The 19,665-nt window shown below is 44.9% G+C and overlaps 1 protein-coding gene across 1 annotated transcript in view; it reads right to left on the reverse strand.

Annotated features, from left to right (window-relative positions):
- The window catches only part of SLC7A10 (solute carrier family 7 member 10), a 36,670-nt gene extending 17,354 nt beyond the window's left edge, over positions 1–19,316 (reverse strand). The window contains exon 1 of the mRNA XM_054201327.1: positions 19,220–19,316. Coding sequence (XP_054057302.1) covers positions 19,220–19,316 — 97 coding nt within the window. The remainder of the gene's footprint in view (positions 1–19,219) is intronic.
- Positions 19,317–19,665: the final 349 nt, after the last annotated feature.

The following is a 19,665-nucleotide window of genomic DNA, read 5'->3' on the forward strand; positions in this document are numbered from 1 at the left end:
TGAATTTAGGACATGCCACTTTTCACCCCAGTAGAGCTCTTTGGGATGGGACAGTACTCGTTCCTGTTCTGGCAACGCCAGTACTGAACCAACAGGAATTGCCCAAAGACAGAATAACCCAGAAATGGGTCCCCCGGCTCCTCTTGCACCATCTCCTCCTGCTCAGTGCTCCTGCTCCCTTCACGTGTTTTTCAATATAACTATGGGAGTTGAAACTCAACTCATCCTTTAAACAAAAGCTGAATTCTCACTAAAATTCATCAAGAACTGCATTTTAAGGGAATACAGTAAATAATCACTCTGCTTGTGAGAAAATAAAGGGATCTGGTAATACTTTGTGTATTAACTTAGCATGCAAAGTTCTTAAGGCATCTTTTATTTACCTGCAGCACACAATCCACACGGACTGTAAAAATAATGGATCTTGCAGCCCGCTGAAAGTATTCAGCAGTCCTTTAGGAATGGCCTTACTGAGCGTATTTAGAGACCATTTTTCTGATAAAACTAAGCAATATCTCCTGTGTGGCTAGCAAAGAAAAATATCACTCATGCCTTTTTACTGCTTGTGTATTTCACTAAAGGTCTGTGCCATACACCTGAATTTCTGAATGGGTCTGTGATACGGACTAGAAATTTGTCTGAGCAGCTCCTTCCCCTACAAAGTGAAATATTAACAACAAAGAAATTCTGCACGTTTTTCTTTGGCTGCAGTCAGGTAAATCACTTTGTGACTAGTTGTTCAGGGAAGGATTACAGCGGGCAACACTCCTGAGAACCTGTGTGTGGTTCACAAGCATAAATCCTGCCAGGCTCCCGCTTTCATGGAGTGCGGTTCATCGTCCCCAGGAGACGGTGGTCCAAAGTTGAAGGTGGCACCTGGCAGGTCACTGGATCAGAGCAGGCGTCAGGGAGACAGAGTCAGCATCATTGAGCATTACAGTCCCCAGCTGCGCACTGGCTGTTTCCTTGCTAGGGGTGTAACAGTGGTCTCGGTATGTGTCTGGGTATCGGCTAAGAAGGGCCAGTCCAGAATCCTTTCTCAGTGCCGATGCTGGGAATGTACCCCATTATTTTTCAAAATGAAATGTTTGAGACCAACGTGGTTTCAGTTACAGCTTTCTTTTGATATAGTGGTATACTGCATCCTCAACAGTAGATAGAGACAGTTTTCACTGACAGCTGTGAACAGAAGGATAACCAGAAGTCCACCCATCCTCTCGAGGCTCCCACATCTCAGTAGACATTGTCCAGGCCAACAGGATGACAGTCTGTGTCATTATTTAAAATAGCTCTTTTACAAACCAGCGCTGAAGCTTTGCGTCCTGCCTGGGAGTTAATAAATAAATGTATCTTATTTGAGTATGAAATATTGTGAAGGTTTGAGAATACTGCTTAACAGCAACAAAAAAAGCTTAGTCAAAAGGAATCGTGCTTTACAAATTGTTTAAATCCAAATTAAGTATGAGGTAGATTAAGTCAATAATGGCGATGATGTAACTCATTGTGGGTGTTTATTTATATATTTATTTAGCAGAATGCTGCTAAACCAAGCAGCCTCTAGTCCAGCTAACTGTCAGTTACTAATTGGCTCTCAGAAGCTAAGCACTCCTAATTGAGGGCATCAGTGACCGGTTTTGATTGTCACTGCCTGTTTGGGAAGGCAGGGCATGAGACACCTACAAAACCAGCCAAGAAGTAACGCGCTTTTGGTGCTAACCGGGAACCTGGTGGCGGCACAGGCATTCCCTCTGGCTGCGGTTGATTCTGGTGACCAAACGTGGGGCTCTGTGCCCTGGGTGACAGGGGCTCTGTGCCCTGGGTGACCGGGGCTCTGCCCTGCTGCTCTCCAGCTTAGCGACAGAAGTGCAGCGCTTAATACAGGAGATCCAAGTGCCCCCGCCTTTGAAATACAAAGGGTAAGGGAAGTTCTGAATCAACAAACCAGTTATGCTTAAAAAAATTACTAGGATAGAGGGACTCGGCTGAATTAAAACCCCCAAACACGCCAAGTGTGTTTCCTGCACTGCTACTCAAGTGTGAATTTAGGCTTTGTGGCGGTGCTTCAGATATTTCATGTAATGCCCTTGAACTTCTTTGCTTTTAAATAGCATTCCCAAAAGTCTTAATGAAGAATGGATGAAGAATAGCAGAATCTATAGAGCTCGGCATTAAAGTAATAGCCATTTAACTTCACATGTGAGTAAAAAATGTAACTACTGTACCAGCAGAAAATGAATTATGGCTCTTCTGCTAATATGATTGCAAAGGAAAAACTGAAAAGTGGCTACAAAAATAACAGTGATCATTTAATGTCTAAGGGGATTGGTATTTAACAAAATTAAATGATCTTAAAATCTGACTTCAGTTCAAATATTTATGTTAAAATTCTTAGCAAGTAAGAACATGACCAGCTACGATAAACTACGATTCCAGCATTCCAAGTAGATTTTACTGGGTTAAGAATTTATAATCTGATTATGCTACACCCAACTTTAAAGCTTTTAAAAATCAGGTTACTTAAAATACTGACAAAAGTGTTTTCTTTCACTTGTCATGATTTATAAAGAAGATATTTGCCTTTTGAGCACGAAAATATAGATGTAGTCCATGAGGACCTGAAGAACCGAGTTTTTCTAACAATGAAGGCGCGGGTAGAACACAAAACCGAGTGAAGGGCAGTATTTCAGGCATAACTTTGCTTATATGAACACGTGTGGTCTAACAGAGGGTGTGATAGTCTGTTTTAGTACTAGGGTTAAATTTTGCTATTGCATAAGGTACTATGGAGATTTGCCAATTGTTTTAATATTTGTATATTAAAATTTAGTATCTATATATTAAAATGAGCCGCAGGATCCTCAAAAGGATGCTTGCAATTTCTAGTATTGCCTTTTACCGACTGGAATATTTAACAAGCCAGGCTCAGTTTCCTGGAAAACTGTTTCACTTAAGAAAAACGAGCCAAAAAATTTCCTTTAATGAATGTAAACCCGAAGAAACATGGTTGGGTTTTCCAGCCCTTCCCTTTTCTCCGGAAACCAGGGTGCGGGGGGCAGGAGGGGCTGCAACATCCACCCTGAGTTTTAGGGAATATTATGGTGGCTGTCATGTCTTTGGTTTGTGGTTTTCCTCAGTGTTACTGGAATCAACCTGTTTGCAAGATGAGTGCATGGATCTCTCTCTTGAGAGAGAAGAACCTCTTTTTTCTTGTCTTTGATATATTAAGAAAACATAAGGTCGATTAAATCGCAACGAGACCAATAAGCAGAAATAGCAAGAGGATCCTACTTGTACCTGATGGCTGCACTGTGTGATTTTGGGGGTGTTAGACAGCTGTGTTGCAATTAGATGAAAAATTCACAACGTAGAGAAGAGCAATCAAAGCAAATTTGTGGGAACTGCTAACTTCAGTCTTCCGGGGACCTTTAATACATCTGGGGCTGTTTGAATAGTTCTTTAAAAGTAGTAAGCTGCACATTTGGCTCTGGCTTAAGCTGTATAAACCGCTTAATAGCGGCTGTTAGTTTGGAGTCACTTTCCAGCAGCAGTGGAAAGCAGCCGTAGAGGAAAGCAGGACTGGCAAAACCTGGAAGGCGTTCATGGGACTGCAGCACTTTGCTGTTCCACTGCTCACGCGCGAGGCTGACCGTGCCTACACCATTACTAGCCCACCCTCTGCCAAGGTACCAACATCTTAACAACAGAAAATGTGGTCGTTTAGAATTTCTACTGTTCTGAAAGGGGATCGTCTTTTGTCATCTTTTTGTAAAACTAGTGATAATTCGTCAGGTGCTTTCCTTCTACAGAAGGCGGCTAACCAAGTGCGACTTCATCAAGAAAGCTTTTAAGCCTTTATTTTGGTAACGTGATCAACACAAAATAATCTGCTGCTTGAAAAGCACTGAAAGGAGATTATATTGGTGGGTGCTGATGGTACTTGTAGGGAGGGCACATCTGTACTGTAAAGACCTCGCTGCAAAAGATATGATGTGGGATATTGTCACTATAGCACTCAAGAGTCAAATGCAAATGCTTCCTTAACCAACAACAGCACTGGAAACTCTGACCCCCTTCTCTGGCTTGCAAGCATCATGTCATGCTAGGTGTGACAGATTAATTTACAGATCTACGTGTTCAAAACTGCAGGGCATGGCTGAGCAGCTGGGAGGAGACACGGCTATGCCTGTTAGTTGGGGTGCCCGTGTCGGCGGTGCCCCCCTGCACTGGAGGCCACGCATTCAGGTGACGCGTGCCGGGGACAGACCTGCACTAAGGTAGATAAATGGTGAGGAGATGCTGGGGTCAGGCCTCTTAGGAGCATGTGAAATAATGAAGGAGGAGACGGATGTCTGCTAGTGCATTGTTTTATTCCATTTTATTTGAGTAATGCTGCTGCAATGTGTTCATATCAAAGGAGAAGTTAAAGCCTGTATGATAGGATTTTTGTTGTTGTTCTAAACTGAGAACTCCCTTTGTGCTGCTAATCCTTTCACCGGCTGCAGGCTCTGTCTGCTCTTTTCAGGCCCACAGTCCACTGCTTTATTTCCTGCTCCTCTGTTCTGACTCTTGTACTTGGTCTGATTTCTCTACTTCCTTAACTTCTGACTTGTTCTCCTCTTCTCGTGCCAGTGTTGGGATATGTGGGCTGCATCTCATTACCCCGGAGAGCAAGGCTCAGCTTCCTGGGCCCTTCTCTACGCGCTGCAACAAATACCGCAGATAAGGCAGAAATACTGGGAAAAGCCTTCTAGGGACTTGGAGGCATTTTCTTTGGGGTTTTTCTCGAAGGGGTACCACTGTGCGAGCTCCAGCATGCTGCCGCACCAAGCACAGCATCTGAGCAGCCGGGCTGTGTCCAGGCAGGAGCCGCTGCCAGCCACCCGCGCTGAGCGCTGCACTGCACCTTCCCTTCCCGCTCACCCCGGCACCAGGGGCCTCGGCAGGGCTTACAGCAGGGCAGCGCTGCCAGGGGAAGACGAGGGGCTCCAGCACAGACCTGCGGAACAGCCCTTTTCAGTGGGTCCCACTGCATTGCCCCTGATGTGGCGCAGGGGCTGCGGGAAGAGGGGCTCCAACCCCTCTCTCCTGTGGCACTTCAGCACGTACAGGAGCTACTGTCACCCTTGAAGCCAAGCACTCCTGCGGCACTGCAGAATGCTTCAACCCTTCCACTAGCTCCCAAAGAGGAACTGAATGCCCAACCTACCTTGGTGCTGTGAGAGGGATGTGGAGGAAACCCCTCCAGTGTTCCATGCCTGGGTTGCCCTGGTAAGAGCGTGCAGCACTGCACGGCTCTCTGTAACACTGCAGCTTTGTATGAGCCCTTGCCACCTCTCTGACATCTGCTTTCTGTGCTCTCTGCACCTCAATATCCTGACTTGGGGTTTTACCTGCAAACAGCAGAAACGTGTCATTAAATCCCCTGATGCAGAAAGGAGCAGTTCCTCATGCCCTGCCCTGCCTGCATGCGGAGGTGGGGGGTCTCCTCTAGGGCACCGTGTGACTGATCACTGCCAGATAAACCCTGAGCTTAAGGAAACCAACTGATAGTGGAGCAAGGTCCTCCCATAGCAGCTTACGAGGCAGATGCCAGTCCATGCAGCTGATTTAATGTTTGTCCCTTGGCTGAGAAATCCCGCAAGTGACAGCTGTGCCCCAGGGATGGCTCATGGAGCCCTCCACCACCTGCAATGGTTTCCAGTATTTATCAGGAAGAAGAGCAATTACAAAACGCTGCTGTAAAGCTCACCAACTCAGCTTTAGGAACAGCCAATGAGTTCAGCTGTGCCAGGGAGTGCTGTGGGTCAGACAAGGACAGATACAGCTTTTTGCCAGCCCAGGCTCTTCAGCCCTGCTCCTGCCAAGGGAGGGACCCTCACGCCACCTTTGAAGCAGAATTTGTTTCATGGAAAATTATGTGGGTTTTTTTTCTCCTCCTATCTCTATTCTTCTTGCTCGTTGTGACTGAGCTCGGTAAACAGATTACTCGAACACTCTGGAAAATTTATCAGCAACTGCTGCCCAGTGGGAAAAGCCTCCTCCTGTCCATTCCTGAAAGTCCTCATCAGTCCTCATGGTACTATCATCATTTGCCTAATTAGAAGGATGAAATAAAATGGCAGTATGCAATTTCAAGAGTTACACGGCACACTAATACGAGTGCACAGAAGGATCTTTTTTGTTAGGTGAGTCTGGGCTTTACTGGAGAAACCCTCCTGGAAGCTGTGCTGGCTCTCTGGCCCCCACCCGGCACCTCCCTGCTTACCTCGCACAGCATCTCTTTACGGCTCCCTGCTGGGAAAAATGATCCTCCTTGCTAATTAAAAACTCTTTTTGCCTGCACTGGTGCCCTTTCCACCCTCAGCTGTGGCCACCAAGAGCCCACCCACGAGCCGTGTTTGCCCCTGGGCTCCGCAGCAGTGAAGGGAGACGGGGGACTCGCGGGGCAGCATTACAGGAACGAGCAGGTCTGGAGAAAAGACCCAGCTTGAACTGATTTGCTCAGCTGTAGATAAGGCAAAACTTAACTCTCACTCTTGCCTCTGATCTTCTCTTGAATTACTGGGTTTTATGCCTTCTGCCCTGACCCCACGGAGAAGAGCCCTGCAAAGGTCCGCTTGGACTCCGGCCTGTTGGTGGAGCTTTGGACCATGCCTATGTAGCTTCTGCAAACCTGTGATGTTATCACCTGGGCTCCACTAAGAAAAGCATCTCTAAACTAGGCATTGCTTGGTCCTTAATTTCTGAAGGGGTATCATGGGAATTTAAGTATGTTAAACTTTTAAGGTAAAGCTATGTCTTCAATATTGCCCTGAAAAGTAAAGGGGTTAAATGTTGAAAGTGCCTTTCTGAACTGAAATCCCAGGCGATACATATTTAAAAGAAAGTAATATGAAAATAGCAGTAACAAGCCATCCAAACACACAAACTGTTGTGTTATAGCTCAGGTTACATTACTGGGAAGAAAGCTTGATTAAGAATCTCGTATAAGATCCACTGCCATTGCCTGCATCTTACACAAACCTTGTTTTGGATGCAGATGCCAACAAGCCACAAGCTCTTTAGCAAAGTGTGCTGTTCTTGCAGGTTTCACCGCTCCGTGATTGGAAATCATTTCTGCTCTCAAGTTTACATTCTTCTGGTTGTAAATCTGTGTTAGCAAATGCTGCTGTAGTTAGTTTCACCTCTGTCAGCATGGTACCACTACCTCTTGAAACGGCTTTGTCTCCGTTTCAGCAAACAATACAAAGATAGGCTTATGTTTCACTGTGGTCAATGAACTGAGGTGGAATTTAAAAGCAAAAAAATTGTATTTATGCTTTCTGGGTTGCGCACAGCTATTGCACACTGATGTTTGGTTTAAAACTTGGACTTAATTTTAAGTGCACTTTGGTAACTGGCTCAACCTGTGTTTGAGTAAGATTTACAAATACGTATCGGCTTAGTATACGCTTGTACAGGCGTCGCTTACAATGCTGTGTTGCTGTCCTCGTGTGTTTAGAAATTGGTGCTGACATGTATCTTGACTTCATTTTAAATTTTTAAATTTCTATTTAAAGAATACATTTAGATAATTTTACTGACAGGAATTAGAAACCTCTTGACTTCCAAAAGAAACGGCAGCTTTCCTTGAAGCTCTTAAATATCAATGATCTGGAAATTTAAGGAAAATGCCAGACCTGTTGTAGTATGATCTCAAGAGTTAGCAATATTACTACATAATTTTCTTTTGTGCATATGAATCCTCTATTAGCAAATACCACAACTACCTCTTGAAATTAAGTATTTTCAGAATTAGTAGACTTCATGTTGCTCGCTAATGTTTTATATATCAGGTTTGTCTAAGCAGTTGACCAGCTGCATAAAAATTTCATCCAAAAAATGTCACTCCTTCCCCCTGGATGCAAACGCTTGCTTACAGAATGTTTTGAGTACACAGAAACATGGAATTAAATTAGCTAACCCTGCAAAATACAGATTAACACAGGCCTGAGCACCCCTGCCATCGCAATGTATAGGACCCTGGTTACGATACACTTTCTATTCTAGTTCTGCCACAGATCGGAGATGTTTGATTTGTCTTGTTTTCCTTCTTTCCTAGGTTCCTAAAGCAACAGACCTCTGGTTGAAGTAGGTTCTTTATAAATGTCACTGTACAGTAGTTTTGTTGTTGGTTTGGGAGTTTTTTAGTTCTGGTGCTTTTGCGCAGCTACATGTCCTCAGGCTGTCTTGGCCACAAAGGGAAATTTGGGGATTTCAATAGATGGTGTATTCAGAGACCTGTCTTCAGGGAGGTCCTGTGAGTTGGTGGCTAGAAGTGAATTTGCTCCTCTTGGCCTCCATGCGCCATTTTCCCCGTCCCTGAAATGGAGAGGACGATCCCTACCTGCTGCAAAGGGCAGCTGGGATGCTGGGGCAGCTCCTGTGCCCTGACCGCGTTTGGTCAATGACAAGTGTTTTCATTGTTAGATTTGTGGTAAAAGGAACGTACGAGACTGGCCTCTTGTAACTTTAATTAATGAGAACAATTACACTTGTCGCCATCACTCTCCGCTGGGCCGTGCAACCCGAACACTGTATGGTCCATTCTCACCCGACTTCACTGGGGTACAAGTGCCAGCCTCACTTAGGGGTGTGGGGAATGAAGGATTAACGTGCTTCATGCCCAGCTGCTTTAATTTTGGGCCTGATCCTATGAGGCAGTGAAGTCCTCTGCTCTCGTTGACTTCAGTGGCATTTGAGGGACTTGGGACCTGTTAAGAAAAAGGTCTTTGATCTTCAGTCAGCAGCGCGAGCACACGAAGGGGAGCTATTCCTTCTGTACGCACTCATAATTTGTACAGGATTTGTGTACCTTTTATAATAGTCTGCTTAAATCTTAATGCGTTGCTAGGGAACTGGCCGTGTCCACTACCAACAAACATGCAGGCGTTGTGTCCTACTGGTCTCTGGCAGAGTTTTCCTTAAGAAATGGCTTTATTGCAACAAAATCTACTAGCAGTAGTACAAAAAAGTAGTTTGTCAGCTTTTTTTTAATTACAAATATTTTAATTCTGTCATACAAACAGAAATCCCTTCCAAGCTGAAGGCTAGGCCTGTGAGCACACCACCCAGAGTCAAATACTTCTTTCCCTTATTCTTTAAAATATTGATTCAGCTATTTTTTAATTTACTTGAGTCTAAGTACAGTGTTTAGAAGCTTAGCAGGCTTGGATACTTTCTGCTCTCTTGTACTAACTAATGCTATTACTATTTTCAAGACACTTCTAAGAAGAGCTAATTATTTATGTTTCCAAAGTGAATGGCTTTTCAAGTTTTCAGACTGCATTTAAGACTATCAGAAAAGAAACTTTTGTGTTTATGGAGTCCTAGAATGCTGTTTCTGAAATGGTTTCATCTCCCTTTCATGGACATCAGAACTGTCTGCATTGTTTTAAATTAGTGATAAAACAAGGCGTGAAACCCCAACTACCAAAGAAAGAAGTCTGCTACCAAGACAGGACAAAATCTGGGCAGAGAAAAAAAAAAAGTAATGGGGAAATAGAAATGAGACATAATCTGAGATGACCTCCCTGAAAACAAGCAAGCAAACCCTCTTCTGTTAAGCTCTCAGGAGAGCTGCTAAAGAATTCTGAAATAATCCAGAGAAGGAACCCAAGCCCTCGTTTTCATTCTTCTCGGTCCATTCCTTGCAACTCCCTAAGAAAAACTGATCCCTTGGGTGTTTTATACAACGGATGAATTTTTATGATTCAAAAGCACACCGCTTAAAGCTGTGTCCTCATATTCCTCGGCAGCCATTATCTTCAGGCTTATGGAGAAGCACACGTTGATCTTTTCCAAGGCATGGGTTGGCAGGGAGGCAAGGAACACTTTTCTGGATTCATCAGCCTTCCTCGTGGGGCCTGAGCAGGAGCGAACTCACAGCACAACACAGGACTATCACAAAGCCATCATATGTGACATGTGCTAATAGCTTTTTCTCCTTGTCTCATGGTGGTCACACAATGTAATAGCAAAAGATGGAAGACACTTAGGAACTACAAGACACTAGCCAACTAATGATGCTTTTTTTGGTCCGATCTGTAGCTTATTATGTCATGCACATGTATTCAAGTGCAATGACCCTTTTGCAAAACTGCTTAAGTTATAGAAAAGGCGCTTCAGTATTCAGAGCTTAACTTCTGTCCTCCACTGTCTGAATGGACATCTCTACACTTAGAGAGCAACTGTTCCTAGCCTGACTGCTCATCCCTCTGTGGTTATCTGACCCGGAGTTAACGTAGCATAATTAACATGTCTGTGGGTTGCCCAGCGCCACATGTGAACCAGAGGTTTTGTGATGGGCAGCCTTGTGACATTCATTGTCATAGATCATATAATATTGTGGATTTTAGTTCTCTGACCCAGTGTGTTCAAGAGAATGAGATTCTTCCTTAACTTGATTTTTCCTGGCTTTTGTGACTCTAAATAAGGTCCTTATATTGTTCAAACATAATTTTTGCGGTATATTGTATTAAGATGTTTGGCCGGATCTAGATTATGCAGCTTCATGTAACTGATGAAAGAGCTATTGTTTTTCACAGCAGAAAAACTGCCACTCATCCAGATCACTGACCTATTTCTTGGAGTCAGAAATAACCTTTCTGAAGTCTTACTGATTTTTAATGCTGTTTTGCACTATTGTTCTTGAAGACCCATGTTTGAAGTGTGACTACAATAGTATTTAAGGATCAGATAAAAAATTTCAACTTAATTTTCAGATGCAGAAAGATTTTATTTTTCCATAAGTTTTCGTACTATTCTAAGGAAAGTGTTAAATAAATTGCTGTAATTGAGCCGTGGGGGTTATTCCATTACTCAATGATACTGAGGTTCCTCAGGCTTAAACATCACCAGTATATTCCTCTCCACCTTTCTTACTCTGAAATCCAGTGGAATTTTCTGTATTGTCTGAAAGAGATGATGAACCATGTCCAGGAGCAAGAATTTAATTGGCTCACCCTATTACTAGATTGGGCTATTCATTACCCTGAAATCTGAAAAACAGAATCTACAATTTCCTGAAGATGGGAACAATTTGTAGACAACCGCTCCTCTAATCTTGCTTTTCAGCCCTGACATGCAGAGGCCGGTGCCAGAAGAACACATCAGGAGAATAAACTAATACTGCATAAAGAGATTTTGTGGAGGCTGGTGTGTGAAGAAATGTATTTACCATTATATACGGCTTTTCTCTGCAGGAGAACAGGGCTTGCATATTCTCTATGCTTTCTCACTATACAGAGAGGGATAACAGGCATTCAAAAAAGAATTAGGATGCTGAGATGCTCAGTCCATGCTGGATTGCTGGCTCCCTGCTCTTCGCCGTGGAACATCTGCTAAAGAACTCTTTGGGAGACTTCTGGGTTTTTCAGGACCAGCAGAAAAAACAGCACTGCTAGGATGTTTTATATTTAGGGCACTTTGGTACTGACAAATGCTGTCTCATTTTATCATGCTGCAATCAAGATGACAAAAAAGTGTGGCAGCTAGTAGAAACTCCCCTCGCAGCCCAACAAAAAACGGGGTCTTGAAAGGAAAAGTTTGGCACACAAAAAGCTCCAAACACAAAAAAGCTAAACCTCTACCAAACCATTTCTGCTTGTTGTGAGCCTGCCAAAGCAGAACAGACTTTCTCAACAGAAAAGGCTACATTATGCTAGAAGGAAATGAGCTGCAAGGCACAGGAAAAGGGAACACGAGTGGAGATTTATGGCAGCGCTGAAAGCAGGCACTGTACTGCCAGATCAGGAGTAAGACACTACCAAAGGATGCTACCTCTGTTTTTTCATCTATTGAGGAAGAAGGAGAGTTTCTGTTGCAGGGTATCTAAACTACTGGCATCCACCGCAGAAAGCCGTTGTGTCCCAATCAGAATTTTCTACTTTTTTGGAAGGTAAGAAGTGGAAAAAAAACCAAACCCAAAACAACTGGCAAAACCCACTCAAACTAAAACCACCCAAACCAAACCTACCAGTCAATGAATACCTGACAGTGAATAACCTGGGAACAGAATTGTGTTACGAATGTGCCAAGTTTTGCTCAAGTATCACTGACTTTATAAAGTACAAATTCAGGTTTTTTTTCCAAAAGATCTTCACTATGCCCCACTGCTGCTCCTGAAGATCAGAGGAAGGATTGGTTCATGTTGACATTTTTTACTTTGGTTTTTTGCTGCTATTTTGGCTCTTGCTCCTTGAAGTACCCGAGGGACTTCACACGTTGAATTATCCTGGACACAGACTGCAGCAGAAAGGCACATCTGTGGACAAACAAAACCGTTTTCTATATCCAGAAAGACTCAATTAAGAAAAATATAAAGTTAAGGCTTTTTTTTTTTTTCCCCTGCCAGGAATTTCTAATTAGAGCTCCTTTTTGTCTCCCTCTGTAAATTCATTCTCAGAGGTAAGCTGCTAACCCAGAGAAGCTGCAGGATCTCCCTGGATTTTTACCAAGCTTAATTTGAACTTTGCCATGGTTTTCACTTGCTAGTGAAACTGCAGCTTGTTTTCAGCTCCCTAAACTCAGGTGAAAGGCTACCCCAAACGATTCTGATGGATAACTGTATGAGGGAACAGCCTCGAAGAACATGAGAACACCCCTGAAACATATCATGCCATAAATGCAACTTGCACGATGCATTTTGGATGGGCAACCCTAGGTTTCCGTCTTTCAAAATGCAAGGTCTGATCTTTCTTGGTAGCATGCACATCTTTTTCATACTGGGTATGATACCAAATTATGGACACCTGTCAGCTTTAATGTACGTATGGAACCTGGACATGTAATTTTCAGTAGTTCTGAATAAGAGCCTAAGCCTCTGGACTGTACGGAAAAAATCTTCACAAGTGTCTCAAAAGTGCCTTTGTGGTTTCTTGCTAGTAAGGAAGGTGTGCCATTTATCTTGAACAAAAATTGACTGCTGCCTTTATCTATCCATAATTTGCATTTATAAGAGAACAAGATATTGAATTACATTTCTCTACGGTCTAGAGCTAGATCCTGAAGTATTGCCCTGAAAATCCACGTATGTGCAAATACTTTGTGTGTTATGTCACAAAATGCCATGTGGAACTGAATGCTCAAAATATTAGTTAGCAAGGTGTGTAACAGAGATACAGAAGACTCCTTCTTCACAGAAACACTTTTTTTTTTGAAAGAGAGAACCACTGAAGTAATCTGTATTACTCTCACAAGTCAGCGAACAAAAGTGTGTCCTGAAACTACAGCTAGCTATAAAAGTGAAACGCTCTCACACAGATTCAGAGGGGGAGAAGAATCTTGCTGCAACACCACCATTTTCCCTGGGTGGGATGACAGAAGAAATCACCTAGCGATGTGCATGCTTTTCTTCTGACTTTCTCATACACCTTCCTTTCTGCTGCAGTCCTGTAACTCAGGTACGACTGCAGTGAAGTCCTTTGGGCCTTCCTAGGAATCATCTCCTAATGATTTGATACATTACTTGATAAAGGGATGGACCTGATGGGTGCCAGTTGATTCAATGACCAATAACCAGTCTCCTTAAGCAACACTGACACGTGAAACACGATCGGAGATGCATCAAGCAGCTGCCGTTAACACCTATCCATTTGGGGTTGTTCAGCCTGGAGAAGAGAAGGCTCTGGGGAGACCTTAGAGCAGCTTGCCAGTATCTGGAGGGCGCCGACAAGAAAGCTTGAGAGGGACTTTTTATAAAGGCATGTAGTGATGGGACAAGCGGGAACGGCCTCAAAGTGGAAGAGGGGAGATTTAGATTAGATATCAGGAGAAAATTTTTCACTCTGAGGGTGGTGAGACACCGTCCCAGGTTTCCCAGAGAAGCTGTGGCTGCCCCATCCCTGGAGGTGTTCAGGGCCAGGCTGGACGGGGCTTGGAGCAACCTGGTCTGGGGGTAGGAATGAGAGGGTCTTTAAGGTCCCTGACAACCTAAACCATTCTATGATTTCCACTTAAGTTTTTGTACGTTATGAAAAAGATGAGCATAAAGGCTATTCCCAGTTCCACATATTCGCCTTCTGCACTGTTAAGCTAGCAGCTTGCCAAATCCTGTACTACATTTCTGTCTATAGGGACTGTCTGTGGGATTTAGGGCACGTTAGAACCGCAAGAGGCACAGGGGCAAGGAGAGAGCGAAGTGATATGCAGGAAGGCTGGTAAATAGTTTCCTGTTAATGGCAAGGAGGAAAAATCACACCCAGTGCAGTTATACCTCTGAATTCGGCATTATCTTGGAGCGCTGCCCCTGGAAGTGATATTTATGCAAATGAAAACTTCCCTGTAGATGCAGGTGCAATTGTTAGTAAATAAGTACAATGCCAAGCAGATAAAATGACAACCGAGGAAACTGATGTGGTTGTTCCCTTGGTGGATTATTGTGATGTGGACAGTAATTTGCACTACACACAGGACAGCGCTGGCATAAGGAAGCATCTCCCACGTCAGGGGGCTTTTCAGCTTGCACGCATTCTGCTGAGAGCAGCCATAGGGTGCCGGACTGGCACCAGCTACAGAAGAAAGCGAGTATGTGCTGCTTCCTGGGCAATGTGGACAGATAACTTCTAGAAAGCTACTTCCAGAAGTAGCAATAAGTGAACGTAGTGCTCACTGGGAAGCTGAACATGGTTTTGATATTATCACTGGACTTGCATTGGGAACCAGTTTCTAAGGGATCTTACACCAAGCTTGTGTAAGAGTAGAATGAGCACTGCCAGCATTTTTTAAGCAACGCCAAGTCAGCTGATGCAGGTAACTTGACCACCTGTGCTCAGCAAAATATGGAGATGTATTTAGTTTAAGCTGACATATCTTATTGTGGCTCAATTTTCCCTCAATTCTTCCAGGGAGGTTTCTCACAGCCTGACATAAAATCATTCATGTGTATACAACAGACTTCACCACGATGCGAGTACGATCCTATGGCTACTTTCATACAGTTTTACAAGCCGCACAAAGAAAGGTTTCAAGAGATGTTTAACTGTTTTATATAAAGCTACTTGATCTGTATGAAACAGTCAAACATCTCTTATGCATGCAATTTGTGTATACAGTTAAATGTACATTTCTGGTGCAAGAATGGTGAATTTTGTTATTCAGACCAAAAGAAGCAGGCTGGTATCAGACGTTAATCAGGCTGCTGTTTCTAATTCTTGTACTTTTCTAAAGAACAGTGGAATGTGGTAGAAACTACACAGAGCCAAGTCATGGAGCTTCTTACTTATTTTTTTTACCTACACAGGCAAAACTTTCATTTGAAGACACTGAATAAGAGTTTTTCTCTATAGCTCCTATGCCTGTGCTCATAGAAAAGATACATGTGCAATAATTTTAATTACATATATAGCTCTACAAATGAGATATAAAGCCAGCTACGTAGAAAGTGTATAAAATAACTGTTGAATTAAATATGGCATAGATTTCTGTCTGCTAAATAAATACTAATTTGGTTTTCAAGCAATTATATAGTATCTGTAAGTTATTATCTAGTAGATAATAAAGCACACGTTACTACTTTTTAAGCTGTATCACTTCATCTGAGTATTGGCAAGCTTAATTTGCAGTGTAATTGAGTATATTAGAAGATTATTAATAGCTGGAGCCCATGAGAGATTTGTTTTCACTGTATGTAACTGCGTTTGAGACAGAGCGGTTTGGGTACTCCTACAGCAAGTCTCAGGTGCTTTCCAAAATTCTGTGTCAGAGATGAATTGCCAGAAAGATTTTACCACTACTAAACACTCTGTTTGGTTTTACAGTCATTAAGCATCAGTCTCTTTTTAATGTTAAAACAAAAAGTTTTTGTATTTAGTACCTGCGTTTACATTAGGATACCCCAAAGAGGTGTCTTCTGCCTCAACATGCAACAACCTTTGGAAACAGCTTTCTTCTCTAATTATGCGTGTTTGTATGCAAAAAAAAAAAAAAAAGTAATGAAGGATAGTCTTATGTGTGGTGAGAAAGCTCGGCTGCTGGGAGAAATCAGGAGACCATCCAATGGGGCAGATATAGTGACAGGCATATTATATTCCTAATTTGATGTACTTTGTTCTGCTGTTCTTTCTGAGTATTTTCTGTTACATGAACTGGTATTTCTTATGGCAACGCCTTTCAAACCTCTATAAAGAGATGATAAACATTTGAAAGGATGAGTTTTGTGAGTGTATTAAGACGGCATAGCAATTTATTACGTTGACAAACATCTCAGTTGTGAAAGTGGTAAGAAAACTGTCCTATAATTCAAAACGTGGGAAGAAGAGTGGAAAGCAAGCCCTGTTTTGCAGGGCATTAGCAGGGCAGCAGGCTGGCAGGATGCGGGCTGGCTCTGCCCTCTCCAACAGAGTCGCTGCTCCCTGAACCAGAACCTGCCCCGTGCTCCCCAGGCAGGCTAGGCACCCTCTGAGCTGACAGCCAGGAGCTGTAATGTTTAAGCTGGATGAAATGATGTGCCTGCATCTAGAGGTAGTTTTTATTTCCTCAGATGCAACTATGAAATTTCATGGAGTCCCAATGGACTACGAAATATGGAGAGACCCTGACATTATTGGAATACTCTCAAATATACCAGATAATGGTGCCCCCACCTCCAAGCCTTCTCTTTCACCTCATTTCATCGTGCTAGGGAGCACTCGGAAAACAATCTGATTTCCCCTGCTGCCTTCCAGTTGCAAATCATATAGTGCTTTATTTTAAACATGCAGAATTAGTGTATAGAAGGCAACCATAAGTTTATTAATCACATATTTATAGGCTCATATTTGCAGTATTTTCCAAATACTCTCTTGTGTTTCCTCTTCCTGTTACTAATTACTAGAAGATTATAATTCTCTATATTCATCCTGCAGCTGATTAGAGTTGTAGAGCAGTTAGCCAAAACAGAACATTTGGTGTAATGCTGGCAGATCACAGCATCAAACTTCTATTTGATAATGCAAAAATATTCTCTTACATTTTCTGTATCTGCAGCACTTTTATACACTATTTGAATAAAGATAACATAAAAAACATTTAAAGAAAAATAGCATAATCTTCTCTTAGCTCCATGCAGAGCAAGAAGGGTTTTTTTCAAAGGTGATTTCTTTTTTCTTGGTGTTCTCAAGCAATATGACTTTGCCACGGGACACATCAGAGTCCAATGTCTAAACCCTTGAAGGGAAAAGGGTTTCCCTCTACCACTCAGAAACAGGACATCCATGATGATGGCTGACACAGGAGTCCTGCTCCGTCATCAGTTCAAAAGGCTGTGGCACTGACTGCACCCGTTTTTTCCCCACAGTCTTGTCCCATGTTAAATTTTATCATATGGAAAATTCGCGAGCTAACTGGTTGCCTAATACCAATTCAGATCAAGTAGTTTAGTGTTTTGCTGAAAGTCTTAAATAAGACTTCACTTATTTAACCTCAGTAATGGCTTGGAAGCTGATTTGGTATAATTTACAGTGTCCTCTGATTATAGGCTGTCATGTTTTCTGTAGACACATCTACAAAGCTATACTATACCATAACTATATATCACTTTGTTACTGAAGACTTTTTGATACCTGATGTAATTTCACACACCTGCACACAAACAAATCAAACCCAAAAATAGAATCCTAGGGTTGTTTTTCAAACTTCTTTTACCAAAATATGGGGAAATCTGCAGCAAAATTTTTAGGCTTTATTTGACAATACAGATAACCTTCTCTAACACTTAAACCACTTGACAGTACTAGACTTTATCATAAATGTCAATATTTTTCCCCAGTCAATTGTCTTTGATTAGATGAGAGGCTGTTTCACGAGATGTATTTTGTACAAGATAGATATATATAGATATATATATATACGTATTCTGCTTGCAAAGGTTGATGGAAGGCTGGCTGGGAAGAGATCTGGAAGAGCAGGGTAGCAGTCTTCAGATATAATTATCTAATGCCAGGACTAACTAACAAATGAGATAGATGCCATATATTTTCCCTACAGCCAGCAGCAACTCAGGGGACCCCTCACCCTGGAAGTGCCTGCCTTACAGCTCTGTGCCTCGCTGAACACCCACAAGTACCCACTCTGGCACAAGGTCATCTGTGCTCCACTGAGACCCAGAAACCACATCTTCCCCCTTAAATACGCCAAAGGATTCAATGTAAAGGTATGTCTGTATACTGAGAACATATCTTCCCACAAGCTCCAGCTATAGCTGCCCATCAGATTTTAGTATGGGAACGGAACAAAATATTTTTTTATATAATAGCCTCGCCCACGATGCAAGAGATCCTGATCAATGTAAAAATGCCTCTTTTTCTTTTTTACAAGACCCTATCCACCTGAAGGGGCCATAAATAGATACAGGGCTAACAGCACGACACCGCAGTCAGACAGCACGATAACCCATGGGAAGCGTGCAGAGTCCTCCTCCTCCAGCCTGGGGACAGCGCTGGCGACGGCACACGGGGGTGTCCCAGCCAACGCTGACACCGTACGGCGCGGCCCTGCCTTGTCGGGACTTTCTGTGGCTCTTTCCGACAGCTCCCGGTGGAGACGGCAATGGCTGGCTCTTCCCCGGGGTGCGGAGGCTCCTGGGTTGGTGGGGGCCGGTGCTGCTCGGCTGGGAAGCGGCTTCCGCCGGGACGCGCACGCTGCGGGAAGGTGCGGGCACGGCCTGCGCCGCTCCTGCCGTTTGGCTCCGTCCCGGGAGGAGCTGGCTGGACCCCGCAGCGCAGAACGGGTCTGTCGCGACAGGCACCGACGGGCCCCGCAGCGCAGACCAGGTCTGTCGCGACTGTCACCGACGGGCTCCGCAGCGCAGAACGGGTCTGTCGCGACTGTCACCCACGGGCGCCGCGGGAGCGCGCGGCTGCCGCCAGCCCGTCCGCCGCGGGTTGCGGGACCGGCGGTGGCCGTCGGAACGCTCAGGCTGCCGCCCTCACGCTGAAGAGCCGCAGCCTCCGACAGAGGAGCCAACTTCTGTGCCAGCCCCGCAGGTGACAGCCACACGCCCGGGCCGCCCAGAAGCGCACCGTAGGAAATGTCACACCTCTGTGCCCGGCGGAACGGCGGGGGCAGAGGCTCTTCCTCAGCTGCGGGCGCTCGGGGAGCCGGCGCCCCGCTGCCGTCCCGTTCCGCGCAACATCGCCCCGTCCCTCCCCGCTCCTGGCACCGGGCGGGAGCCGGCGCCCCTGCCCGCGGGCCGGGCCCTTACCGATGATGATGGCACAGGCGCTGACCAGCCCGATCTCCTTCTTCAGCGCCACCCGCTCGGGGCCGCCGGGCGCGCCGCGCTGCTCCCCACCGGCCATCGCTGCCCGCGCCGCTCTGCCCGCGCCGCCGCCCACACCGCGCATGCGCCGCCGGGGCGGGCGGGGGGCGCGCGGCGGCCGCTCCCTCAGGCGAGGCGGCGGCGGGCGGGGGGACGCCAGCCCCAGCGGGACAGAGCCCGGCGGGGCGGCCTGGGCCGGGCCCGGCAGCCGCCCCGGGGGAGCCCGGCCTCGCGGGGCGGGCTGGGGCGAGCGCGGGAAGGGCGGCGGGACGCGGTTGGTGAGTGACAGGAGGCTGGTTCAGGTGCCCAGGTCGCCCGCCCGCCCCCGGCTCGCCCTGGGCCACCGGCCCGCCCTGCTCCGTGCAGGGCTCGCGCTCGCAGCGCTGTCT

This window comes from Rissa tridactyla, chromosome 4 (genome assembly GCF_028500815.1).
Source record: "Rissa tridactyla isolate bRisTri1 chromosome 4, bRisTri1.patW.cur.20221130, whole genome shotgun sequence".
NCBI classification, from domain to species: Eukaryota; Metazoa; Chordata; class Aves; order Charadriiformes; family Laridae; genus Rissa; species Rissa tridactyla.